The sequence below is a fragment of the Cydia amplana genome, chromosome 3 (assembly GCF_948474715.1).
Source record: "Cydia amplana chromosome 3, ilCydAmpl1.1, whole genome shotgun sequence".
In the NCBI taxonomy this organism is placed as follows: Eukaryota; Metazoa; Arthropoda; class Insecta; order Lepidoptera; family Tortricidae; genus Cydia; species Cydia amplana.
The window spans coordinates 18,652,479-18,676,129 of NC_086071.1; the positions used below are offsets into that span (position 1 = coordinate 18,652,479).

Consider the following 23,651-nt stretch of genomic DNA (forward strand, 5'->3'; position numbering starts at 1 on the left):
TAATGTCGAGGGAGTTTAGGCGCAACAGTTTGCCAAAACGGCTAAGGTGCTCACAAATATCTGAACACGCCTCTATTGTCAGGGCGTCAGAGTGCGTGTCCAGATATTGTGAACACCTTGGCCGCTCCGATATATCTATTAGAAATGGTTTAAATTGTTTATTTAAATAAACTACCAGTCAAGGTCTACGACATTGAAGCGATTAAAGCAATATATGTATAATTTTGTGCTCTAGTAATAAAGTGTGCCTTTATTATTAGTATTTTATGTACGTAGTACGGGCTACATGCGGTAGTTTCTATTTTGGTGCGTATAATAATATCTCAAACCCAATTAGAACGAAGGTAAATTATATTTGGCGCCCAACGTGGGGCTCGAACATTAGCGCCCCAATTGGGGCCAATTGAAATCTCGTCGAGCTATCGTAGTGAGTGTGCGGCATTTTCATAATTGCAAAGGTCCGGGCGTCGACAATTTATCGAATTTTATCAGGCTCGATAACGGACACGCTCCGCCCGCTCATACGTCACTATAACGCGTTTATTACGCGTTTGAGATAAAATGCAGTTTTATTTTTCCGTGGCGGGTTTAAAAGCGAAACAGTGTACAGTTTTATTACAAGCTTTTATCCGGTAATATCTGCATGGAAATAGCTTAGAATAGTTTTTACACTGTATTCTTGTAAGCAACAGCTTTCGTTTATTCTTTAACTAGCGACCCGCCCCGGCTTCACACGGGTTAACAAATTATACATAAACCTATCTTGAATCACTCTATCTATTAAAACAAAAACGAATCAAAATCCGTTGCGTAGTTTTAAAGATCTAAGCATACATAGGGACAGCGGGAAGCGACTTAGTTTTATACTATGTAGTGATAGTAGCAGTGGCGTTTTGGGAATATTTTAGTGTATAATATGGATAGTAATAGTAGTATCCTGTACAAATTGTACAATAGTAAACAAACTCCCACTTAGTGTCTGTCGTGGACGTGTTTTACAACTCCGTAGGTGGGCGCCGTCTACCAACGCGAACTCTAGCATTTAAAGTCGAAAATATTTGTACAATTAGAATTGAATTATTTTATTGAGTACTTAATCATATACACTAACGTTGGTTCATGTGTTTTGTTTGATGTCGCAAAAGCTACGGTACATTCTTGAATGCAGAGTTATTCAGAATTCAAAAAAATATCAAAGTTAAAGTCAAAATATTATTCAAGTAAGCCGAGCACCAAGCTATACAATAATAAATAATATAAAACGACACGCATTCAAGAATTTAATGATACATAATAGATTAAAGTAAGGAAAAAAATATATAGTTTATTTATACTAGATAGGGAAAGAAAAACACCGAGCAAACATAACAATCATTCTTGTTCTTCATGCCCCAGGGAAAATAAAATTAGGCGTTCCCTTTAGCTTAGGAGGAAAGGGGACGGCCGTTTCCCCATACGAATAGTCCCCATTTTCCTTTCTGGATATTGACATTATGGATTATGAAAAATATTTTTACATAATTTGATGTAGGCAGGAATATTAACCATAGCTATGCCTCTTCATTTGACTTTTTTTTATTATAATAAGATTTAGGAGCGAAATACGAATACCATACATAAATTAATAAAAAAAAACTCAAACGAAAGGCCTAAATATGGTTAATATACTTGAAATCCCATAAAAATATTTTCAATAATGTTATATTCAGAGAGGAAAATGAGGACTATGTTGGTATGAAAAGGCGGTTTCGCGCGGGTCCTCCACTTTCGTCTTAATATTTCCTGTTCCACAGATTTCTGTGTTCATTTTCCTCTAAACCTTACCATTTGACTTATCCTAAACAAACTACCATTTACCATTTGACTTTTCTAAAACAAAAGACAATGAAGTGTTAAAATTTTAAAACAACGAACTCAAACCCCAAGACTCTAAGAGTGTAATAAATTGTGATGTTGTCGTGAGTTGGGGTACAATGAGTGGGTTGGGTCCAGCCGGGGTGTGGGCCGCCCAGAAGAGGCTCGAGTCTTGGGCCAGGGCCGCCAGGGAGAGGACCGGCAGTGCCAGCAGTGGCCAGAGCCATAATTCCACTGACAGCTTCCCGGATGACAAGTCAGGCAGCCATAGCAGCCCCAGTGTAAGTATCAATCAGTTTATTATATCATATAGCGAGAGCGCGAGGCACTAGTGCTGTCTCTGTCATGAAGAGGCTGGAGTCCTGGGCCAGGGCCGCCAGGGAGAGGACCGGCAGCGCCAGCAGTGGCCAGAGCCATAATTCCACTGACAGCTTCCCGGATGACAAGTCAGGCAGCCATAGCAGCCCCAGTGTAAGTATCAATCAGTTTATTATATCATATAGCGAGAGCGCGAGGCACTAGTGCTGTCTCTGTCATGAAGAGGCTGGAGTCCTGGGCCAGGGCCGCCAGGGAGAGGACCGGCAGCGCCAGCAGTGGCCAGAGCCATAATTCCACTGACAGCTTCCCGGATGATAAGTCAGGCAGCCATAGCAGCCCCAGTGTAAGTATCAATCAGTTTATTATATCATATAGCGAGAGCGCGAGGCACTAGTGCTGTCTCTGTCATGAAGAGGCTGGAGTCCTGGGCCAGGGCCGCCAGGGAGAGGACCGGCAGCGCCAGCAGTGGCCAGAGCCATAATTCCACTGACAGCTTCCCGGATGACAAGTCAGGCAGCCATAGCAGCCCCAGTGTAAGTATCAATCAGTTTATTATATCATATAGCGAGAGCGCGAGGCACTAGTGCTGTCTCTGTCATGAAGAGGCTGGAGTCCTGGGCCAGGGCCGCCAGGGAGAGGACCGGCAGCGCCAGCAGTGGCCAGAGCCATAATTCCACTGACAGCTTCCCGGATGATAAGTCAGGCAGCCATAGCAGCCCCAGTGTAAGTATCAATCAGTTTATTATATCATATAGCGAGAGCGCGAGGCACTAGTGCTGTCTCTGTCATGAAGAGGCTGGAGTCCTGGGCCAGGGCCGCCAGGGAGAGGACCGGCAGCGCCAGCAGTGGCCAGAGCCATAATTCCACTGACAGCTTCCCGGATGACAACTCAGGCAGCCATGGCAGCCCCGGTGTAAGTTTTTGAAATTGTTCTTCTTTTTACAGTTGCACAGCCAACTGCAAGATTATAGATATAAAGTCTCTTACATTTATTTATGTATAGTAGAACAAAGACAAATACTGGGATCTTCGCCTTAAGTCAGTCATTAACTCCTGTAACTCACACCTACCCTTTTATTCCAGCGATCTTCAGCTTAATTTACCCGTCAAAGAATAACATAATAATATTGAGTTTTATTTGAGGGACGGTTAAAAATATATTATATTAGGTATATTAACTACACGGCACGGGAGTGAATATGGACTTTATGGTAGCAACTTTTTTCGTGTCGTGACCAAGCTTTAGGTAGTTGGCACTGTTGACAGCAACGTTTGAACGTACAAATAAAAAATGCAGTCTGGGACCTTTTAGCCTCAATTAATTACCTGGCTTTTCCTTTGAGACCGCCTTTTCCAGGATAAAAATTAATTTCTGCGATGATTAAAATTAAATATAAGCATGCAGTCTGGCAGAAAAATAAATCTTGCCTATGAAAATATTAAAATATTTACAACGAAAATTTGATTTCATATTTTTTTAACGCTGGTGCAACTCACTAGCATTTTACACGTTAAATCCAATACCGTGTGCCTCGATACATTCCAACTCAATTTATAAAAGTAATTAGATTTTCGACCGCGCTACAAAAAATATTCTGCAGATTGCAGTTTGCCACTTACCCTATTTCCATTTTGGAAATTGAAGCGAAAATTCATGGAATAACTGGATATGTTGTTATTCGCAGGGTAAATCGTACACAGTATATATCCTCCAACGGGTGAGACATTTTTGTGAAATAATTTACAGTTTTAGAGCACCGCACAAAACTGTTCGCGTAGTTCTTATGAGATCACTTCGGTCTTGCAAATCGGTTAAATGGGTTTTTCTCAAAGACCGTTTGATGTAAGTACCTAAAATTTGGAACAACTGTTCAAAATTTAAACTTATAGCAAGTACCATCACTAACACTTATTACTGATTTAAGGGGGAAATTTAGGGGGTTGAGAAGGGTAGGCTGAATTTTATTTAATACGAATCTAATGATACATAATATAACATACACATACATAGATATGCATTATAGAACTTGCTAGAAGTACTTTTGTGTGCGTTAAGATGCATTGGGGTGACTCCGAAGGCGGGATAATTTTGAAAATCGCTAATATCACATCGGCTATATCACTGGCTATTGTATACTAAAAAAATTATACTGCTATGATATGAAGTAAGTACAGTAAGATACAATACAAGTAAAAACAAATGAAAATTAGGCATGTTTTAGATTAGCGAACTTTCAAGGTTTTGGTTAGTTGAGGGCCCGTGTGAATTTTGTCATATTGTTGGTCAAACCAATTTGGCAGTAAATAAGAACATAAAAAAACTATACTCGTCCTTTTCTTTTGGGTGCTAGTACTAGTGTAAGACAAAGACAGTATGATTATCTCTGTGTATGTTTGAAATGAGACAGTCCTTTCAAACTATATTTTGCATTTGCGCTTCATTAAAAGTATTAAAACGTGTGAAAATCAATATTAACACTAAATTTAACAAAGTTACCTTTTGCCATCCGCCATGTGTCCCACAGTTGCCGTAACGAGTATTGTAGGAGAGGCTCAGTGTCTGTCGTTAAGTAAGTCTAGTGATGTGCTCACGGGGAAAATAAATACGCTTAAAAGTCGGTAGGAAAGGATTTTCGGGTTATTCCCACTCGTTATGTAGTAGTGGTAACTACTGGGAATTTTATTCCTACCTTTTACCACTTGGTAACTACTGGGATAAATAATTCTCAGTAGTTAACAGTAACTCGGTTTAGTGGTAACTACTGGGATTTTTTACCAACACATTTTTGGCTTACCTACTGGGCGTTGTAAGTTATTGTTTATATTTTATGTATTGAATGTAAATTCGGTATATCTTTGTGTACCTAGTTGTGTACACCATAAACAATTGTGGCCAGCGTGTAACCACTTAATTAATAATCTCATCCCGATCCCATTAATGCTATCAGTATCCAGATTATCCCTGTATCAGGCAAATTGAATCGTATTTCCTGTGGTATTTCACTTAATTATTCCGGTGCGCTGGGCTTATGGTAGCTCCGAATAAAGCACATACAACACAATGCATAGAATGCACAGTCTAGTGGGAAAATTAAGGTACAGTTCGAATAGCAAGAATAAGGCGCTGAAAGGTTGTCTAGAAGAGATCGCTTTTTAGTTTTAAGTCTACCTACCTATAATTAAAAGATGACTTACGCTAAAACGGTCTAGGGTGCAGATGCCAATCGTCGAAGCCCAAACGATTGGTATCTTGGCTAGGCCCTCAGATCACTGCGGCGGTTGTCATATAGAAAACGAAGTGTCGGACGCCTCGTCCCGCCCGGACCGTTCTAGCGCGAGTAATTTTTTTATTTTGAAGTAGTGCAATAAAGAAGATTTGTATTATAAGGTGTATTTGGTTAATTCCGACAGGACAAAGCACTAAATATTGGCGGATAATTCCGAAAAAGGACTCTTTTTACAACAGAATATGAGCTGTTTTTAAATGATTCTCGGGATTATCAGATTTTTTAAATTTCCCAAAAGATGTATTTGGTAAAAGTATGTCGTAAACGTTCCCGGGAAAAAAAGTATCGGCGACGGCACATCCCTATTTATAGCCAGCTTTCCCTTACCGGATTTAAAGTATTCCGCAATAAATCTTTCTAGAAAACTAGAACCGGAATACAACAAGGGGATTTCTTAGGGGATTTGGACTGCGTTTCATTGTGTCCAGATTTATCTTCTAGACTTTTATACAATTGAATTGGTTTAGTAAATAACTCTGTTTCAAAATGTTGCAAACCATTTTTCAGCAAAATTCAAAATCGCTGATAATAACGGAATTCGTAGATTTTCAAACACCGTTATCCACCCTGCATATAATTCACTACCACTACCGTGGCTGGTGTCCTGGCGTGTCCTCAAGGCTTCGTCACACAGTCGCGTTTTCCGGGCGGGGCGTGAGCGGGGCGTCAACGTTTTATATGTAAAAGCGGCGCGCCCCGCTCTCGCTCCGCCCGAAAAACGCGCCTGTATGACGAAGCCTTCAATGTGCGCGGGGGTTCACCTCGAAGATCGGCTACGTCAGCCATCTTCGGGCGCACGAGCGCCGAGCAAACTAGGAGTCGAAGCGGTCGCCAATGGCCGAAATCGGCCGGAAGGATCATCAGTCTAGGGAGTGCTCCCGGTACTGGTTTTCTATACAAATACAGTACCGGAACCGCGAATTCCCGGTTCTCGCCATACAAATTCAGTACCGGGAGCATTCCTCATCACCATATTTCACAAACCGTTATTAATTTCAATTCCCAATTTAAATCACAACCTCAGCATGATGCGGTCTGTGGCTTTACCGAAGCTATAAATAGACGGTATCCATAAGTAAGACCTGGATCTAGGTCCTACGTTGTTTCCTAGGTAGACCGATAGGCAGTAGCAAAGATAATTTTAAATAGAGTCGGTGGAATGCCATATTTCGAGAGAAGATTAAAACTTACTAATAGAACGCCGTGGCAACGTACTGTCGACGCCGAGCTGCGGGCAGCTGGACTGAGTTGGAGGGACGCGGAGCGCGAGGCACAGGACAGGAGTGGATGGCGACGTCTCACGAAGGCCCTTTGTACCAATGGGGTACCATAGGACGACAACAATAGAACGCCATTTGACTTTGATATAGATGAATTAACGAAGACTATCTCGGGTTTATTTCTGGGGGCTTACAAGATAACAATATTTTTATGATGGAAGTACGCTCTTTTCTTGAAGGCCTTCAGTCCTTAAAAAAACCGGCCAAGTGCGAGTCGGACTCGCGTTACATTAAGTCCGACTCACGCTTGACTACACATTTCTAATGGGTTATCCTGTCGTCTGTGGGTAAATAACTATTTTGTGTATTTTTTTCTAAGCTTTAGACCCAGTAGTTTCGGAGATAAGGGGGGTAATGGTCGGACAGACCACGACAGACAGACGCACGATTGATCCTATAAGGATCCGTTTTTCCTTTTGAGGTCCGGAACCCTAAAAAGGTCATCAGGACTTGGGAGGATATACCAAATAAAGACGAGAACTTAATGTGGCACGGTTCTGTGTCGTCAGTCACCATACATGTTTTATTAGCTACCCCTTTAATAAATAAGTAGGGGGAGTGGTAGGGGTGTTCTATGTCCCCAATCGTGAAATTATAATGACGTACATGTGTAGCACAGGTATATTTATGTCGTGGTCTTATTAGTAATTATGTTACAGTCAGCTGCAGAGATAGTTGACCCCCCTTGCAAACAAATTTCTATGCAGGGGGGCAGTTATCTCTGCAGCTGACTGGGTGGAATGATGATCATGATTGATAAAAAGTATTAAAAATTCGTAAGTGAACGAGAGAAGAAATTAACTACATACATCACTGGCTCAGTGACCCAAAAAGGACCTTGGCCTCTGACACAAGAGAGCGCCACTCTGCCCTATTCTGCGCCACTTCACGCCAGTTGGGTATTCCGAGGGCGGAAAGCAGAAAGGAAAGGATCAGGAGGAAGCAATGAACTAAAATGGTTTTTTTTTCCAGGAAATGCTGATCTCGAAAGAGCAATGCCGTGTCCAGCCGCTCAGCTCCGAGACGCGCGCAGCTAGCTCGCTCCCACACGCCCGTCTCGCTCGCACACCCTCCATTTCATCGCAGAGCAGTTTGGACAGCGCTACGTCTAGAGCTACGGTAAGTAACACATTTGTGACGCTCCACGGTAAAAGGTACCTTATGGCGGTGGACGCTTACGTCACGTACCAACACCAATTTTGGTGTCTAGCCATGTAGTTGCCGCGCACCGCTACGGAACGGACGCCTGCACGCGCTTGCGCCACCTAGCGGTCATATCTGTCAGAATAGACACGTTTTGTTAGAGAGTAAACCTTCTGTACATATTACTATTTTTTATTTTATTCTGTGCTTTGGCTTCAAAAGGAGCCAAAGTGGAACTTTAAGTTGCTAAGTTGGCAGCACTGGCAAACGCGGTGAAGTTCCGACTTTAAGGAGACTTAGAATAAGTAGAAGACATGAATTGAACACACAGTTTAAAACACTAAGTTCACTTTGCTTTAAGTGGGCTTTAGTAAATAAACTTTGCTTCTTTTTAACCGACTACCGGGAAATAAGAAAGGTTAAAATTTAGTTTTGTGTTCTTATTTCGTTAACCGTTGCTTCGTCACTACATCGTTTGGTGTTTGTCGATATGTGATTGGCATCTTTGCTAGGCCCTTAGACCTAGTCCATACCTAGGCTATAACCGCGAACATCGAAGTTCGCAAATTGCGGGCATTTTCCTCTGTCACACTAATTAGGTACGCCTTCATTGGAGTAAAAGAGAAAGTTCCCAGATTTTGCGAAAAATTCTTTTCCCGGTAGCCCCTCTGAAGTTACGCTAGAATCGCTAGATGTATGGAGTCGCGCGCGAAGAAGCTTGTATTGCGGGGCATCGTATGGTACCAAATTTGTGAAACCCGGTCCGTAACTTTTTTGGTTGAAAAAAAAAACGACAAAATTTCCCGTTGATTCGGACAAAAAGTAGATTATTCTGAAAACGAAAGCTGATATCGAAAAAAAACAAAAAGCGCCCGAAGGATAGATTGCTATAGACATGTCTACCGTTTGGAAAAAGAAGTTTTGGAATCGGTTGAAAGGCAATCCTAGCTGGGTAGGTGAACTTTTCATTGATAATTAGATTAGTTACCCCGAAGAGTGAGATTCGGCTATATTTCCGAAAGCTATAAAGATAGACGAAAGGCAATGGTGTCAAAAGATGCAGTAGCTCGCGGGGCATAGTAAGGTAACCAATTTTCGAGAATCGGTCTTGTTAACATCGAGTTTAAGTTATGTCGTGCAATATCTCCTCCGATAGTTGTCCGATAGAAGCGCGAAATCTGTAAGATAAATTACGTATGACCATAGAGAAAAAAAATACATAGAGTGCTCACTCCATACATCAGTTTTGGTACCTACCATAAAAGACTATTATTATCAGTACTGCTACTTGACAATAGATGTTGCACCGACCCAAAAGTCTAATGCTCAACAATTTTCATCTAATAATGTAACCGGATTAGCCGGAACTCTATTTTCAACTCCTTCTGCTTTAATATTAGTTGTAAATTGTTGTTCAATAAAATTTTCGTGAGTCGCGACTCACTAGACATCTATATCAAGTAGCGGTACTGATAATTCCGCTATTCGATGCTAGATGTCGACTACGAAAATAATAGTCTTTTTGGTACCAAAACTGGATGGAGTGAGCACTCTATTCTTACTATATTTCTCTATGGTATGACTTTACATGCTGAGTACATGCCATCTCTAATGGGTTCGTTACACATTCTCTCTGTTATAACGCCACGCTCTGTTATTGATGAATTCATAAGCTTTGGGCCCCGAAGAGCGATTAGCGCGGGATGACCTCAATTTATTATTAAGGCTGAACTGGATGAACCGTCCGTGTTTACAATTTGTGGACCGTATTGTGAAGACATAAGGCCTGATGGACCGCTTCTCAATATAAATGTAGTCTATTTTCCTCTCTGGATACTGACATTACGGTTAATATTTTTACACGATTTATGTAAAATGTTGTTTCATGTTTGTTTAGTGTTTTTTAGACAATGTTTAAAAAAATCATAAAAAAATAAGCATTCATTTCCTTCAAAATCCGGTCCACAAAAATGGAGATAAAAGATTAAAGAACTGATAGCCGTTTGTCTTATAACTCTATCTGTGGTGCAAAAGTAGGAGATAAGATTTAAAACTTATCAAAAATCGATGAAAACCGCAGGCTTAATTACATGGGGCATTATCTATGAAAAGCTTACGCCACACAACGTCGCGCGGCATTGTATTTATATCGGAGCATCGTTAATAATGGCGTAAGCGCCATCGACAATAAGGTCCCTTTTCATAGATAATTTCACATATATGATGAGGGCTAGTGAAGTGCTGCTGTAGGTATGCAGCTTGGAATTGGGTCACGCAGGGATTTAGTGCCAGCCAGTATGTTATCTATGAAGGGCGTGGGATATCCTTTGTACACATTTTAATTGGTTTCGAGTAGAGGACGACTCACGCTAGACCGGGCCGTGCCCGGGCCTAGAGGCGTCCGACATGTCATTTTCTAGTCTGTGCGGAAAGAGAAGAGTCGTGGAATGTACGGGGCCCAATACATTCCACGACTCTTCTCTTTCCGAACAGACTCTATGACGGCTGATCGGTGATCACGTGGTTCTTTCCATAGAAAACTAAGTGCCGGAAGCTCCGGCCCGGCCCCGGCCCGGTCTAACGTGAGCCAACCTTATAACAACAACAGAAGCTTCTTGAAAAGATTTTTTTTACATCTGTCGGGCCAAATGCATTCGAATAACTGATAAATGTTTTACACCATTGATACGAGTCATATTGGAATTCTGACAGAATTCCGCGAACCGAGGGCCTACCGCGAACCACGTTCGACGTGTTGCCTCCCTGTCATACTTACGTGCGAATTTACAAGAGCGACAGAGAGGCAATACGTTGAAGTTGGTTCGCGGTAGGCCCTCTGTTCCTGACATAAGTACGGAAAGTACGGAATGAAAATAATGGAAAAATAACTCGACTTCTCCGCTCAATGTTTTTCCGCTTTAAAATACAAGAGCATACGTTGTGAATGTTTGTTCGTCGTTTGCGTCCTCAAAGTGTGGAATGCGCGAGTGGATCCCAAACTTTTTTTTTGTCGTTGTGCCACCGATCTATCCATTTTTTCAGGGTTCCGTTACCGTTCCAGCGTTCCTTTGGCTAAAAACGGGACCCTAGGTATTATTAAGACTCCACTGTCCGTCTGTCTGTCACCAGGCTGTATCTCATGGACCGTGATATATATATAGACACTAGACAGTTGAAATTTTCACAGATTATGTATTTCTGTTGCCGCTATAGGTACACACACTTAATTGTATCATAATGTACTATTAGGTTATAGTCGCTGAACGCACACTAGTTTCAGCAAACAAGGGGTGCTCACAAATTACGTCATCTATTTTTGACGATTTTTGACCCCGCCCCTAAAATCATCCAGAAATCATGCTTCGAATGACCCCGTTTCCTCCTACGTCATGCTACCATCATCCGATGTCCAGACTCCCCCCCTTAATTTGAAATGACGTAATTTATGAATAGCCCCCAAGGATAGTCGTTAAACTAGGTTCTTACTGTGAGGAAATTCATTGCCTATCGGGACAAAGTTACAGGGCCGGTCCCATCTGGAAACCATTCCACGTAATGAAAATTGGTTAGATAGTGTTCTAGTCCAGATGAATAAATAGGACACTCCAAACATCCTATCTTCTTATTTATTTTAATATTTAAAAGTAATTTTGAATTATAATGAATGACCTGTAACTTATCGTGTTTGTATTTGTTGCGAACGCAACCTTTATATTCGTATAAAATATCAATACCTATATTCCTAATGCGGTAGCTAAACGCGGCCGTCGGGCTCGGCTAGTATTCGGAAGCTTTTTCTTAAGCACCAATAGGAGCGCTCCACATACTTTGTATCGCGGCCAATTAGAGGCACTTAAATTTAAACCACCTTTTGTACTGATAAAATATTGCAAATCACTCTCTCATTAGCCTTCATACAATAACTACACCAGTTTAGCCCTTGTAAACCAGTACATTGGAGAATTATATCAGTTCACTAAGAATTGAAGCTTTTTATTTGAGTCGTCGAGCTCCTGACCTGCACGGCGGCTACAGTATTTTTGGTTAAAAAAATTGCCATTGAGTTACGGACATTCCATGCGTTTTGCAAAAAATCTTTGTAGTTTAAATTAAACCTTAATAGTTCGACAACCATAAGGATATGACTTTAAAGCCTAATTTTCCTCCAGAGCCACCGTGGATCCTCCCCGGCCATCCGCACGTTCGCCCCCGACGGCCGCACGCTCGAGGCCGGCGGCCCGGGGCCGCGCTCGCCGTCGCCACTGCGCGCGGCCTCGTTGGACGTCCGCGCGGCCCCCATGGCGGGGTCTTTGGCCTCGCTGGCGGACTCACCGACGCCGTCGAGCCCGAGACATCTGCCGCCAAGATGCTTGTCGCCGTTGCTGATGCCGCCGAGGTAACATTTAACAATATATCTGTGTATAAGGGTATTTTCAGAAAATTCCGAATACTTTCAAACATAACAACAAAATCACCCAAATTTTATCATATTAGACTCCATTTTCGGATTTACACGACATTCTAACAGCTACACTGATTTAAACTTTCACGATTTTTACACATTATTAAGTCCCGTTGTACAATTTAATAATTCTAACAGCTATTACGTGTTTCAAACTATCCCAACTTTCCATTATTTTACTTTGCTCCGAAAATATGGAATATTTCGGCTGTTTTCAGTCAGTGGGGGCTATTACGAGTAATTGAAAATATTGTCTCAAATTTGTCAGCTTTGCATGCTACAAGTATTAAATTGTGTGGATTGTCACCAAATTTAAATTTTTTGTAAGTACAAAAACTGTTTTGAAATCATTTCCCCTCTCGATTCTGGGTAGACGCAACCAAAATGTTTCGGCCTCGCTAGACGCGCGGGCCTAATTTATTTTAGCATGTTTTTGACTTGACAGCGACACTGATCAAATCGTTTCAAAATTCCATTAAAATTTGATGTCTGGCATTTGCGGTTGGCAGTTCGCGTTTCAGTCAACGCCGGTAGAAGGCAGTTCCGGAGACTCGACTGTATTTCCGGAATCTATTACTTGCCTCGAGTTCATGCTACCTATTATGTAGGTATAGATATAGAATTTTATTTTAGCCAATCAAAATTTTTAGCAAACAATCACAATATTTTTTTCATAGCGGGAAATTGTGTAGGTATTAATGTTAATTCGAATCTGCGGGCGCTTTCGCAATCGAAATCGGTCCATCCGTTTGAGAGCTTCGATGCCACAGACACACAAACAGACATGGTGTCAAATATTGTATAACATACAGGGTGCTTCCTGTAACAGGAGCAATAAATTAAACTGTAGGCTGTACTCCTCAAACTGACCAACATTTGTTCAGCAACTTTTGAAAATAACTCATGTTTTGATTTTTATTACACTTTTAAATTTATTCTAAGACTCAATGTATTGCAAAATTTTGTTATGTTTAAAGCATGATAAGCAACGTCAAACACACTGATGTCAGCGTAACATTGAAGGCAATATTTATTTTGTATGAAAAAGAGGAAGTCTAAAGGATTCATAATTTTTAAAAGTTCCTGAACAAATGTTGGTCAGTTTGAGGAGTACAGCCTTTAGTTTAATTTATTGCTCCTGTTACAGGAAGCACCCTGTATAACACCCCTGTTTTTTTGCGTCGGGGTTAAAAACAAGCTATTATTAGAAATTATTCTTAGAAGATACTATTCCACTGTTTTAGTCATTCGTCATTCCATTCGCCATAGCGAATAGCAGCATACTGCATGCTCTAGGCATCCTCAGGCATCAATGTCGAATCAGTATGCCCCGACATGGTTTCGCTTAAATGGTGAGTTCACCCCCATGCATAAACCTATGCGGGGGGGGGGTAAATTATCTCGGCTAACTGCACATGACAGCGCACTGTTACGGATTTAGACTTGCAGTTTGATGAACTATTTCGATTTCCTTCGCATAAAAAAAGCCTGGTAAACATTATGACATATAAGATGAGAATATGCTTTTGACGACTGGTCTGGCCTAGTGGGTAGGTAGTGACCCTGCTGTGAAGCCGCGGTCCTGGGTTGGAATCCCGGTAAGGGCATCTATTTGTGTGATGAGCACAGATATTTGTTCCTGAGTCTTGGGTGTTTTCTATGTATTTATGTATTTGTATATTATATACCTATATCGTTGTCTGAGTACCCACAACACAAGCCTTCTTGAGCTTACTGTGGGACTTAGTCAATCTGTTTAAGAATGTCCTATAGGTAATATTTGTTGAAGTGAAAACTTCTTTAGCGGCGCTGCGCACTTTTTGAGGTGGGGAAAAAATGATAAACTCGAGACAGCGTAAGGCGATCCCGTGACCCTAATACGCCCCGTAAGGCGATCACGTGACCGTAAGCCCCGTAAGGTGGCCACTCATAATTTAGATGGCATTTAAATAAATAAAGAAAAACTCAATGTTATTTGACATTTATGTTGCGGACTCCTTTTCAAAACCTATACTTACCCTTTAACACACTCTTTACCTATGTTCAAATAATTTGACGTTGTCATATATGGCAGTATGTAAATAAACATGTCAATAAAAAAGTGTGATCTTATTTGAGAATGATAATTTAATATATAGGTAATAAATAAATAGAATACCTCCGCTAAACGTATGTATCGTGCTACCGGGCGTCGGTAACATAGTGAGGTGAGTTTTCACTTCTATCGGCACTCCCGGAGTGCAACCCGTTGTTTTTAGGGTTCCGTAGCCAAATGGCAAAAAACGGAACCCTTATAGATTCGTCATGTCTGTCTGTCTGTCTGTCTGTCCGTCTGTCTGTCCGTCCGTATGTCACAGCCACTTTTCTCCGAAACTATATGAACTATACTGTTGAAACTTGGTAAGTAGATGTATTCTGTGAACCGCATTAAGATTTTCACACAAAAATAGAAAAAAAACAATAAATTTTTGGGGTTCCCCATACTTCGAACTGAAACTCAAAAATTTTTTTTTCATCAAACCCATACGTGTGGGGTATCTATGGATAGGTCTTCAAAAATGATATTGAGGTTTCTAATATATTTTTTTTCTAAACTGAATAGTTTGCGCGAGAGACACTTCCAAAGTGGTAAAATGTGTCCCCCCCCCCTGTAACTTCTAAAATAAGAGAATGATAAAACTAAAAAAAATATACCACCACCACCGAAATAACTTCCACCGAAAATTGGTTTGAACGAGATCTAGTAGATTTTTTTTTATACGTCTTAAATCGCCTAAATACGGAACCCTTCATGGGCGAGTCCGACTCGCACTTGGCCGCTTTTTTTTTATTTCTTATTTTCTTCAGCGAAAAGCAACTATGTATTTATAACTACACCCAATTGACCCAATAACTACACACAAACTACACTAACACACACATACAACTACAGCCAATCTATACACCATTCACACCATTGTGCCGTGTCCGATGTTGGGTTACTAAGAATGTGGCACCGCACCGATATGATATGGCTTTAAATTGGTTGAACTTATGAGCGACCTATGTACAGTCACCTGCAATAATATGGCCTTCGAAGGCCGCAAAAATATCTGACACGATCTTATTTTTATAGAGAGTGTCACATATTTTCGCGGCATTTGAAGAGGTGACATATTTGTACTTATTCCATAACCACCAGACACGGGGCACAGTCCGTGCACATGACGTCAGACATGTACCTACAGTACAACAGCATCAATGCAGGGAGGGAGAGGTTCCCCCCCACTCCACCCCTCGGCGGTGCGAGAATCAATCTGGCCCGAGCCGGGCGTCAATTGGGATAAACTCAATTTTCACCCCTACTCGGCTACACGAGTCGCAAATAGACGGGTTACTGCTGGTGGAACTCGAAATAACTTAAAATGGGTTAAATGTTCGATTTGACCATCTACTTATATAATAACTCACATTTATAGATGGATCTATCGCGAATTTGTTTTATCTTTTACCTTTAAACGAGCAATTCTTGTATATTTATTTATTTATATATTTATATTGTATTTATATATATTGAGGATCTCGGAAACGGCTCTAACGATTTTGATGAAATTTGCTATATGGGGGTTTTCGGGGGCAACAAATCGATCTAGCCAAGTCTTATCTCTGGGAAAACGCGCAATTTTGAGTTTTTATATGTTTTCCAAGCAAAGTTCGGTCTCCCAGATATTTTCGTACCTTTATTTACCGACGTTTCGACACAGGTTTCACTGGTCGTGGTCGCGGCTAACTGAGGTCCAAGTAAAAGTCAAAACAGACATTTGTATGTAAAAGTTGACCACTATACCCTATGGCATTTTCAAGTTTCTAGACTTAATAGACCAAGATAAAGTCTGCAACTGGTCTGCAACGATTTTGATAGCAAACGCAGTGCAAGTGTTATTTATACGTCATAATTTACTACACTTGGTCTAACTTTCTAGATAAATTATGGAGATAAATATACCTATTTATCTATTACCATACCACTTTTGTAACCCAAATCAATTGTCAACTTTGTTTTTTTTTTTTAATCATAGGGATAGTTGAAACAGTGCGAATATTTACGAAACTATCTACGGGAGAGTCCGGATTCAAGGAGAAAGAGGAGCGGTGCGTAGGCATTAACATGAGGGTCGTTCTCGCATTTCGTGCAAATCGGTGTTATCGGAAATTTACCAAAAATGTGGTGGCGTTTTCAAATATCTGTTAATGCAAGGTTGTAACATAGGGCCTAAAGTATATGTCTCTCCAATGAACAATTCTAAAAAGGTATGTATTTTCTTTATATGTACAATTAACACCCAATTTTTTCATTCATCTCTACATGTAACGCGTGAAGATATAACTTTGACCTACATTTTAACCTTAAGACACTACAAATAGAAAATTCGTTGTTTGTTCAATAAATGACTTATTTAGTTATGTTTTAAATCGTATAATATTAGAAGCTAGAAATAAATAATAAAAACTATACAGCCTTATAAGTGTATGGTTCAAGTAATTTCTTCATTACCGACGCGAGAAATAGATTAGCTATATTTTGCTATATAGCGAGGGTATATAGCGCCTACCGCCGATGCAACACATTGTTCGTTAATCAGTTGGCCACGTGATCTCGTAGCGGACGCCCGTATGCCGCTGTTAGCGAAAATATATACGATCTCTCCTGTCGGGAAGGAGTGTGGTTCTCGTTAGTCTTCATCGCCATCGCGTGATTTATACAGTAAGTAGCAAGTGTACATTATTATAATTATACGTAATGAAGTGTTTTAGTGTCGCCTTTCAGATGGTTTATTCTGCAAAATTAAGGTCTGATGCCAACTGATGTAGGCGACAAAAACTTCCAAAACTTCATTCATATCGGTCTCATTCACTTCTTTTCCTTCCAATTTTACTGGGGAAGGTAATGAATGACTTAAGAAGGTAATGATAATATATTAGAGGCAGTGCATTTAATGGAAAGAGGCTTAGCTATTATAAATATTACGTTGTTATAAACATTTAAAACTGTATATGATAATAGGGGAGCCCAACCGGGGAGCCTTTGTAGTCTAAGATGGTCGACCTTCACCGATATGTCTTCACCTTCACCGGATGAAACTTACATATTATGAAAGAAAATATGTTCCTGAACATAAATAAATAGGGTTGCTTAAAGAAATATGGTCAAGACTATTTTTAATTATTTAAAAAAAAAAAATTTTTTTCTTCAAATTTCACCGATTTGTCTGACAAACGAAATAAGTTCCAATGGAAAGTATACAACTTGTACAATATAAATCAACTAGGTTGCCTATCTTTTTCCGGTCACTATTATGTGGTTATAGGGTTGCTTGCGAAAATCCGGTCACAAATAAGGGTTGCCAGGCTTTTAAATAAAATAAGAAGGGACTTTTAGCGATAACTCATAAACGGCTTAACTTATCAAGTTTGCTTTAATTTTGTTTGAATGAGTTTATTAAGCACTATTTTTATGATTTTTTTTTATATTTTTTGAATCGATTTTTCAAAAGTTAGAAGGAATAACCGTTTTTTGTTCTTTCTAAATTATTATTTCCGAAATGATTCACTTTATCAAAAAATGTTGTTTGCAAACTCCTATTTATTTTTAAAGACCTATCCAACGACACCCCACACTATAGGGTTAAAACGATAAAAAAAAAATTCATAGGTACAAAACGCGAATGATTTAAATATATTTTGTCTATGCTAATTTTTGAAAATTTGAAAACTATGTTTTATGTGATATGGTGCGCAGATGATCAAACCGACTTAACAAACACTTGGGGTTGACAATCTCGACTTATAATGATGATAAGTAAATGGTAAATGTACCATCTAGCTTGAACATTATAAGTTGAGATTGTCAACCCCAAGTGTATGTCAAGTCGGTTCGGTGCTTAAGACACATGTTTTTAATATTGTTGATTTTAATTGGTGTTAATTTTCTTGAAATACAGTATTTTTATGTTTGATTTCATAAGTTTGTTTCATTACCGTCCACTGATAAAATTACCATCTCGGCCGAATTCATTACCAGCACGTAGTTCATTACCAGTAGCCTTATTAAATGAAAAGTAATAACGTTACAAAGGTGCCTTTAGCAGAAAAATGTTAATAAATGAATCCACAAATTGACGAAACTCAAAAGTTTACCATTTAAAAGAAAAATTACAAATCGAGAGAATCTCACCGATTTGCACGAAATGAGAGAATGACTCATGATTGTCCCATGCTGCGCCCTGATGATGGTGCTGTTTTTATCAAAGTCATTCTCATAATGTCTTTATCGAATAATTTGTGAGAAGGTTGCCAGTGGTAACGCATACTAAAGTTCACGCTGATATCACTGTCACAGGCTACAACTCAGTTTAGCGACTGTGGTGGCTGCAAAACGAAGAGTTACCTAACTGAGTTAGTCTTGTACCGACATTCGTACATATTGTGACTCGGAAAAATTTAAGTTCATGGTGACGGACATCGCACGTGTATGGTTTTATACTTCGGAATAATTGAAAAGTGACAGGCATCGCACGAGTATGGTATTATAGTCGTTAAAGGATATTTTTCAGTGCGAAAACTGATGTGAATTCATTCTAGCTTTAGGTAACGTTTATGTTTAAAATGAGTAGAATTGTGCCAAGTCAGCGTGGTCAGTCTATAATGTTTTCGATACTTTACGCATCTTATTCTAATACCTTTAAACTTTAAACGAGCAATTCTTGTAAGTATATTTATTTATTTATATATACCTATATTTCGGGGATCTCGGAAACGGCTCTAACGATTTCGATGAAATTTGGTATATGGGGGTTTTCGGGGGCGAAAAATCGATCTAGCTAAGTCTTATCTCTGTGAAAACGCTAAATTTTGAGATTTTATATGTTTCCGAAGCTCGGTCTCCCAGATATTATTCCTTAATTTATGATCAAAAAGGCCCTATTCTATATGACGGATAGCAGTAAATTATTGTCTATCATTTATTACTGCCAGAAACTTAACGCTTTTCGGTCTACGAGAACTGGACGAGAACCCCTAGTGTAAATTTCATTCGATAGCGTGACGAGCGTTCGCGTTTGCGTTATGTCCATTTTTGTATGGAATTTTGAACAGCGCGCCAAGCGGGACGTTTTGGAAACTCAAAATCCTATACAAAATGAAATTTAAAGCAAACGTATACAGGTCACGTCACGCTGTCGAAGCTATAGCTTAATGCTAGCTAGTGGTGTTTAGAGCAACAATTCACACTCGTTCGTAAAATCTTGTTTACTGCCCTTAACAACAATGTACAGTCAGCCTACAGTTGCTAAGCGGGCGAGGTGTTCAAAATTATCTTGACGCGACTTTATTGTTTAGGGAATAAGAGCGTGTCAATGTAATTTTGAACACCTCGCCCGCTTAGAAACTTCTGCTGCTCACTGTACTATTGCCATAAGCTGGACGGGCTATAACCGCGAAAATCGAAGTCCGCAAATTGTGGGCATTTTTCTGTCACTCTAATTACGCCTTCATTGGAGTAGAAGAGAAAGATTCCCGCAATTTGCGAATTTCGGAAAAACGAAACCCTTCTTTCCAGACGGATAGACCGCAGCAATTCCCTGGTGGAAAGCAGCAGCGGCGCCCCCCTCTCGCCCGGAGCCCCGAGTGCCCTCGGGGCCCTTCAGCCCGCGTTGTACACCAAACGGGAAGCCCCCTTGCTTATAGAGCTAGAGGGCGCCGGCCCGTCGCTGGGGCGACTGCATTTGAGGCTCAAATACGACTTTGACCGGTCCGATTTGGAGGTGCACCTTATTGAAGGTGAGTTTTCTGCTCAATTAGGTACAGGGCTATAACCGCAAAAATCGAAGTTCGCAAATTGCGAGCAGCTGTCTCTGTCTCACTAATTACACCTTCATTGGAGTAAAAGAGAAAGATTCCCGCAATTTGCGAATTTCGGTTTCCCCTCAGTAGACTAGATAATCGCCAGAAAACTGTTTAATAAGAAGCTAATCGTACGTATGTTAATTGTTAATTAAAAGACCTGGAGGAATCACAGGCATTTTGGAAAACGTGTATCATCCTGGAGAAATTCGCCTTTTACTCTGTATCTACGCACTCTACGAGAATCTGGTCTAGGGCAACATTAAAGCTACACAAGACCTACACATCTTTGCGGAAAAAATACATCTTCTTACATTAAATACTCAAATTATTAATACTTTTCCAGTGGAGATTTTCTTAATATGCAACTTGGGCAAATAGGAATTTCAATTTTGTACATGATCTTCGCCAATATTTACGTTTTATCCAACTGCCACCTAACCAGAAAGTAATGTATGTTTTTCATTTGCCAGCCCACGACTTAGCCGGCTACGAAGCGGGGGGTTTCAACGACCCCTACGTGCGTGTGACCCTGCTCCCGTCCGTGGACACCCGCACGCGACAGACCCCCGTGCACCGGAACGAGCCGAACCCCTTCTTCGACCAGCACTTCAAGTTTCCCGTGTCTCATGATGAGCTGCGAGACAAGGCGCTGCTGTTGCAGGTCTTCGATTATGACAGGTATGCCATGCAATATAGTGAGAAAGAGACAGACAGACCTGGAGAACGTGCTGAACCCCTAGTTTGACCAGCACTTCAAATTCCCTCGTGTCTCATGATGAGCTGCGGGACAAGACGCTGCTGTTGCAGGTCTTCGATAATGACAGGTATGTCATGCAATATAGTGAGAAAGAGACAGACAGACCTCCGTGACCCGGAACGTGGTGAACCTAGTTTGACCAGAACTTCAAGTTCCCCGTGTCTCATGATCAGCTGCGGGACAAGGCGCTGCTGTTGCAGGTCTTCGATTATGACAGGTATGTCATGCAATATAGTGAGAAAGAGACAGACAGACCTGGAGAACGTCGTGAACCCCTAGTTTGACAAGCACTTCAAGTTCCCCGCGTCTCATGATGAGCTGCGGGACAAGGCGCTGCTGTTGCAGGTCTTCGATAATGACAGGTATGTCATGCAATATAGTGAGAAAGAGACAGACAGACCTCCGTGACCCGGAACGTGGTGAACCCCTAGTTTGACCAGCACTTCAAGTTCCCCCGTGTCTCATGATGAGCAGGTGCTGTTGCAGGTCTTCGATAATGACAGGTGTGTGGGAATACGCTCTTTTCTTGAAGGTCGTATCGGTCCGGAAATACCGTTCTTTCGACAGTTTAGCTGGGCGAGGCAGATAGTTTTTAAGTTTTTTAATAAACCCAAATTATTGTGCCTTCCAGATTCTCCCGGAACGAAGTAATGGGTTCAGCCAAAGTATCCCTATCCCGAGTAGAAGTGGCCGGTGGAACAGAAGTATGGGCGGAGCTGTCCCGAGAACGCAGACCGCCAGAGGAGCTGCAAGAACTGCTGCTGTCTCTTTCTTACCTGCCGTCTGCCGAGAGACTGACCGTTGTCGTATTGAAGGCCAGGAATCTGTTGCCGCCTCAAGAAGGAAAGGATGCATTAGGTATGTTTAAGCTTCTTACTCTTTCTTACCTACCATCGTCATTTTGATTGATGAGTTACAGAAGACTTAATGATTGTATATTGGGGTGTTTTGGACGTTTGAATGCCACGTCGACCAAGAAAGTGATCTATTGTGACGGCCCTTTAGAGTTCACTACTAATACCCGTTGTATCCAGGAAATTCCAGATTTTTTGGGCCGTAATGCTTTGTCTCATAGGGTTGCAATACGTGTCGCCCTAGGTAGGTAGGTACTTCTTTTTGACATTAGTGGTCCACAGGAACAGAAAATGTGCATAGCAGTCTCCTCTGACTCCTGGCAGAACCTGCATGTCGCATCTTGTTTCTTAGACTTAGAATTAATGATACATAGGTACTGAAACCTATAGGTACTTAATACTCAAAAGTTTTATCCGTGGAGAGGTAGTAAATTCCGTCTGGTTTTATTTCCTCAGATGTGTACGTGAAAGTGTACCTCCTGGTGAACGGCAAGCGAGTGAAGAAGAAGAAGACGAACAGGAAAGAGATAAACAATCCAGTATGGAACGAGGCCCTGTCCTTCAGCCTGGCGTCTGGACATTTAAACGAGGCTTCCATTGAGGTAATTCACTACCGCCTATCATAAAAACGTAGGCAAGTTGCGAAGTCGGTGGAGGGAGAAGTGGTACTGATTGTCACAAACACAGATAGAATGTCAAACATTAACGCTAGCGGCAGCATGCAGTTGGAACTAATTTCACTAGGGCGGCACTAGTCGTGCACCTAGCAAATACTTAAGTAAGGTATGTTCGACTAAGATCGGACACCGGGTAAGATCGTATGATTCAAATTTCTGCCTGTTGCGGGGCTTTTTTTTAATGCTGGCAAGGTGATGCAATGCCCGGGACAAAACAGCGCATTGCATCACCTTGCCAGCATTGAAAAAAAAGCCCCGCAACAGGCAGAAATTTGAATCATACGATCTTACCCGGTGTCCGATCTTAGTCGAACATACCTTAGTGCTTGACATAGGTACACTACTCCCAAGGGTCTCCCCAGTACGTCTCCCTAACGGTTTCCGGTCAGATCGTTGTCGTATACAATTCACGTTGTATAGGGGTCGGCGAACATCACATGACAGAGAGAGCGTCATCAAAGCCAAAAGAACCTTAGAACATCAGTCCTTGTTAGAGGGCCTTCTCTCCTTGTATGGGGTTATCCAAATTTCTATAGCCAGGAGGCAAGGACCTTGTGGCCTCCCTTTTGCATCACTTTCTCTCTTACGAACTTTCTCCACCTGCTTCTGTCATTAGCGGTGGAGAGCCATGTGCACTGTGTAGTCAAGAGTGGTGCGGATCTGGTCAGACCAACGTATTATATTAGTGTAAGGCCTGAGTGGACGCTCGAATTGGGCGTGCAGCGGGGCGGGGCGTGCGGCGTGCATGTTAAACAAATGCAATAAGCGTATATGAGCGGCCTTAGTGCACGCTGCTCACATCATTTGTGAGCCCGACCCCACGCTGCACGCCCCGCCGAACGCTATCCGCTTCGAGCGTCCACTCAGGCCTTACACTTATATAGCCTAAAACTAACCATTTAATCTTCATTTTCCAGGTGTGCGTGGTGACGGGCGGTGGCAGCGGCCTGGTCGTCGGCTGGTGCTGCGTGGGCGCCGCGGAGCCCGCCGCAGAAGGCCGCCATTGGGCGCAAATGTCCCAAGAGACGCGCAAGGCCGTCGCGATGTGGCACACGCTCAGATAGACAGCCAACAGGTTGAAGAGTACAAGACAGCCGTAGCCAAGATGACAATCGTTTATCCAAACACCAAGAAA

The 23,651-nt window shown here is 41.4% G+C and overlaps 1 protein-coding gene and 1 long non-coding RNA gene across 2 annotated transcripts in view; one reads left to right on the plus strand and one right to left on the minus strand.

Annotated features, from left to right (window-relative positions):
- The window catches only part of LOC134662856 (uncharacterized), a 256,695-nt gene that overhangs the window by 26,640 nt on the left and 206,404 nt on the right, over nucleotides 1-23,651 (minus strand). The window lies entirely within an intron of this gene.
- Nucleotides 1,925-23,612, plus strand: LOC134662844 (synaptotagmin-5-like). The gene is made up of 8 exons (XM_063519166.1): nucleotides 1,925-2,135; nucleotides 7,712-7,858; nucleotides 12,052-12,278; nucleotides 19,942-20,162; nucleotides 20,699-20,906; nucleotides 21,617-21,843; nucleotides 22,296-22,441; nucleotides 23,434-23,612. Exons 1-8 carry the CDS (start codon nucleotides 1,974-1,976, stop codon nucleotides 23,578-23,580), a joined length of 1,485 nt encoding a protein of 494 aa, XP_063375236.1. The 5' UTR covers nucleotides 1,925-1,973; the 3' UTR covers nucleotides 23,581-23,612.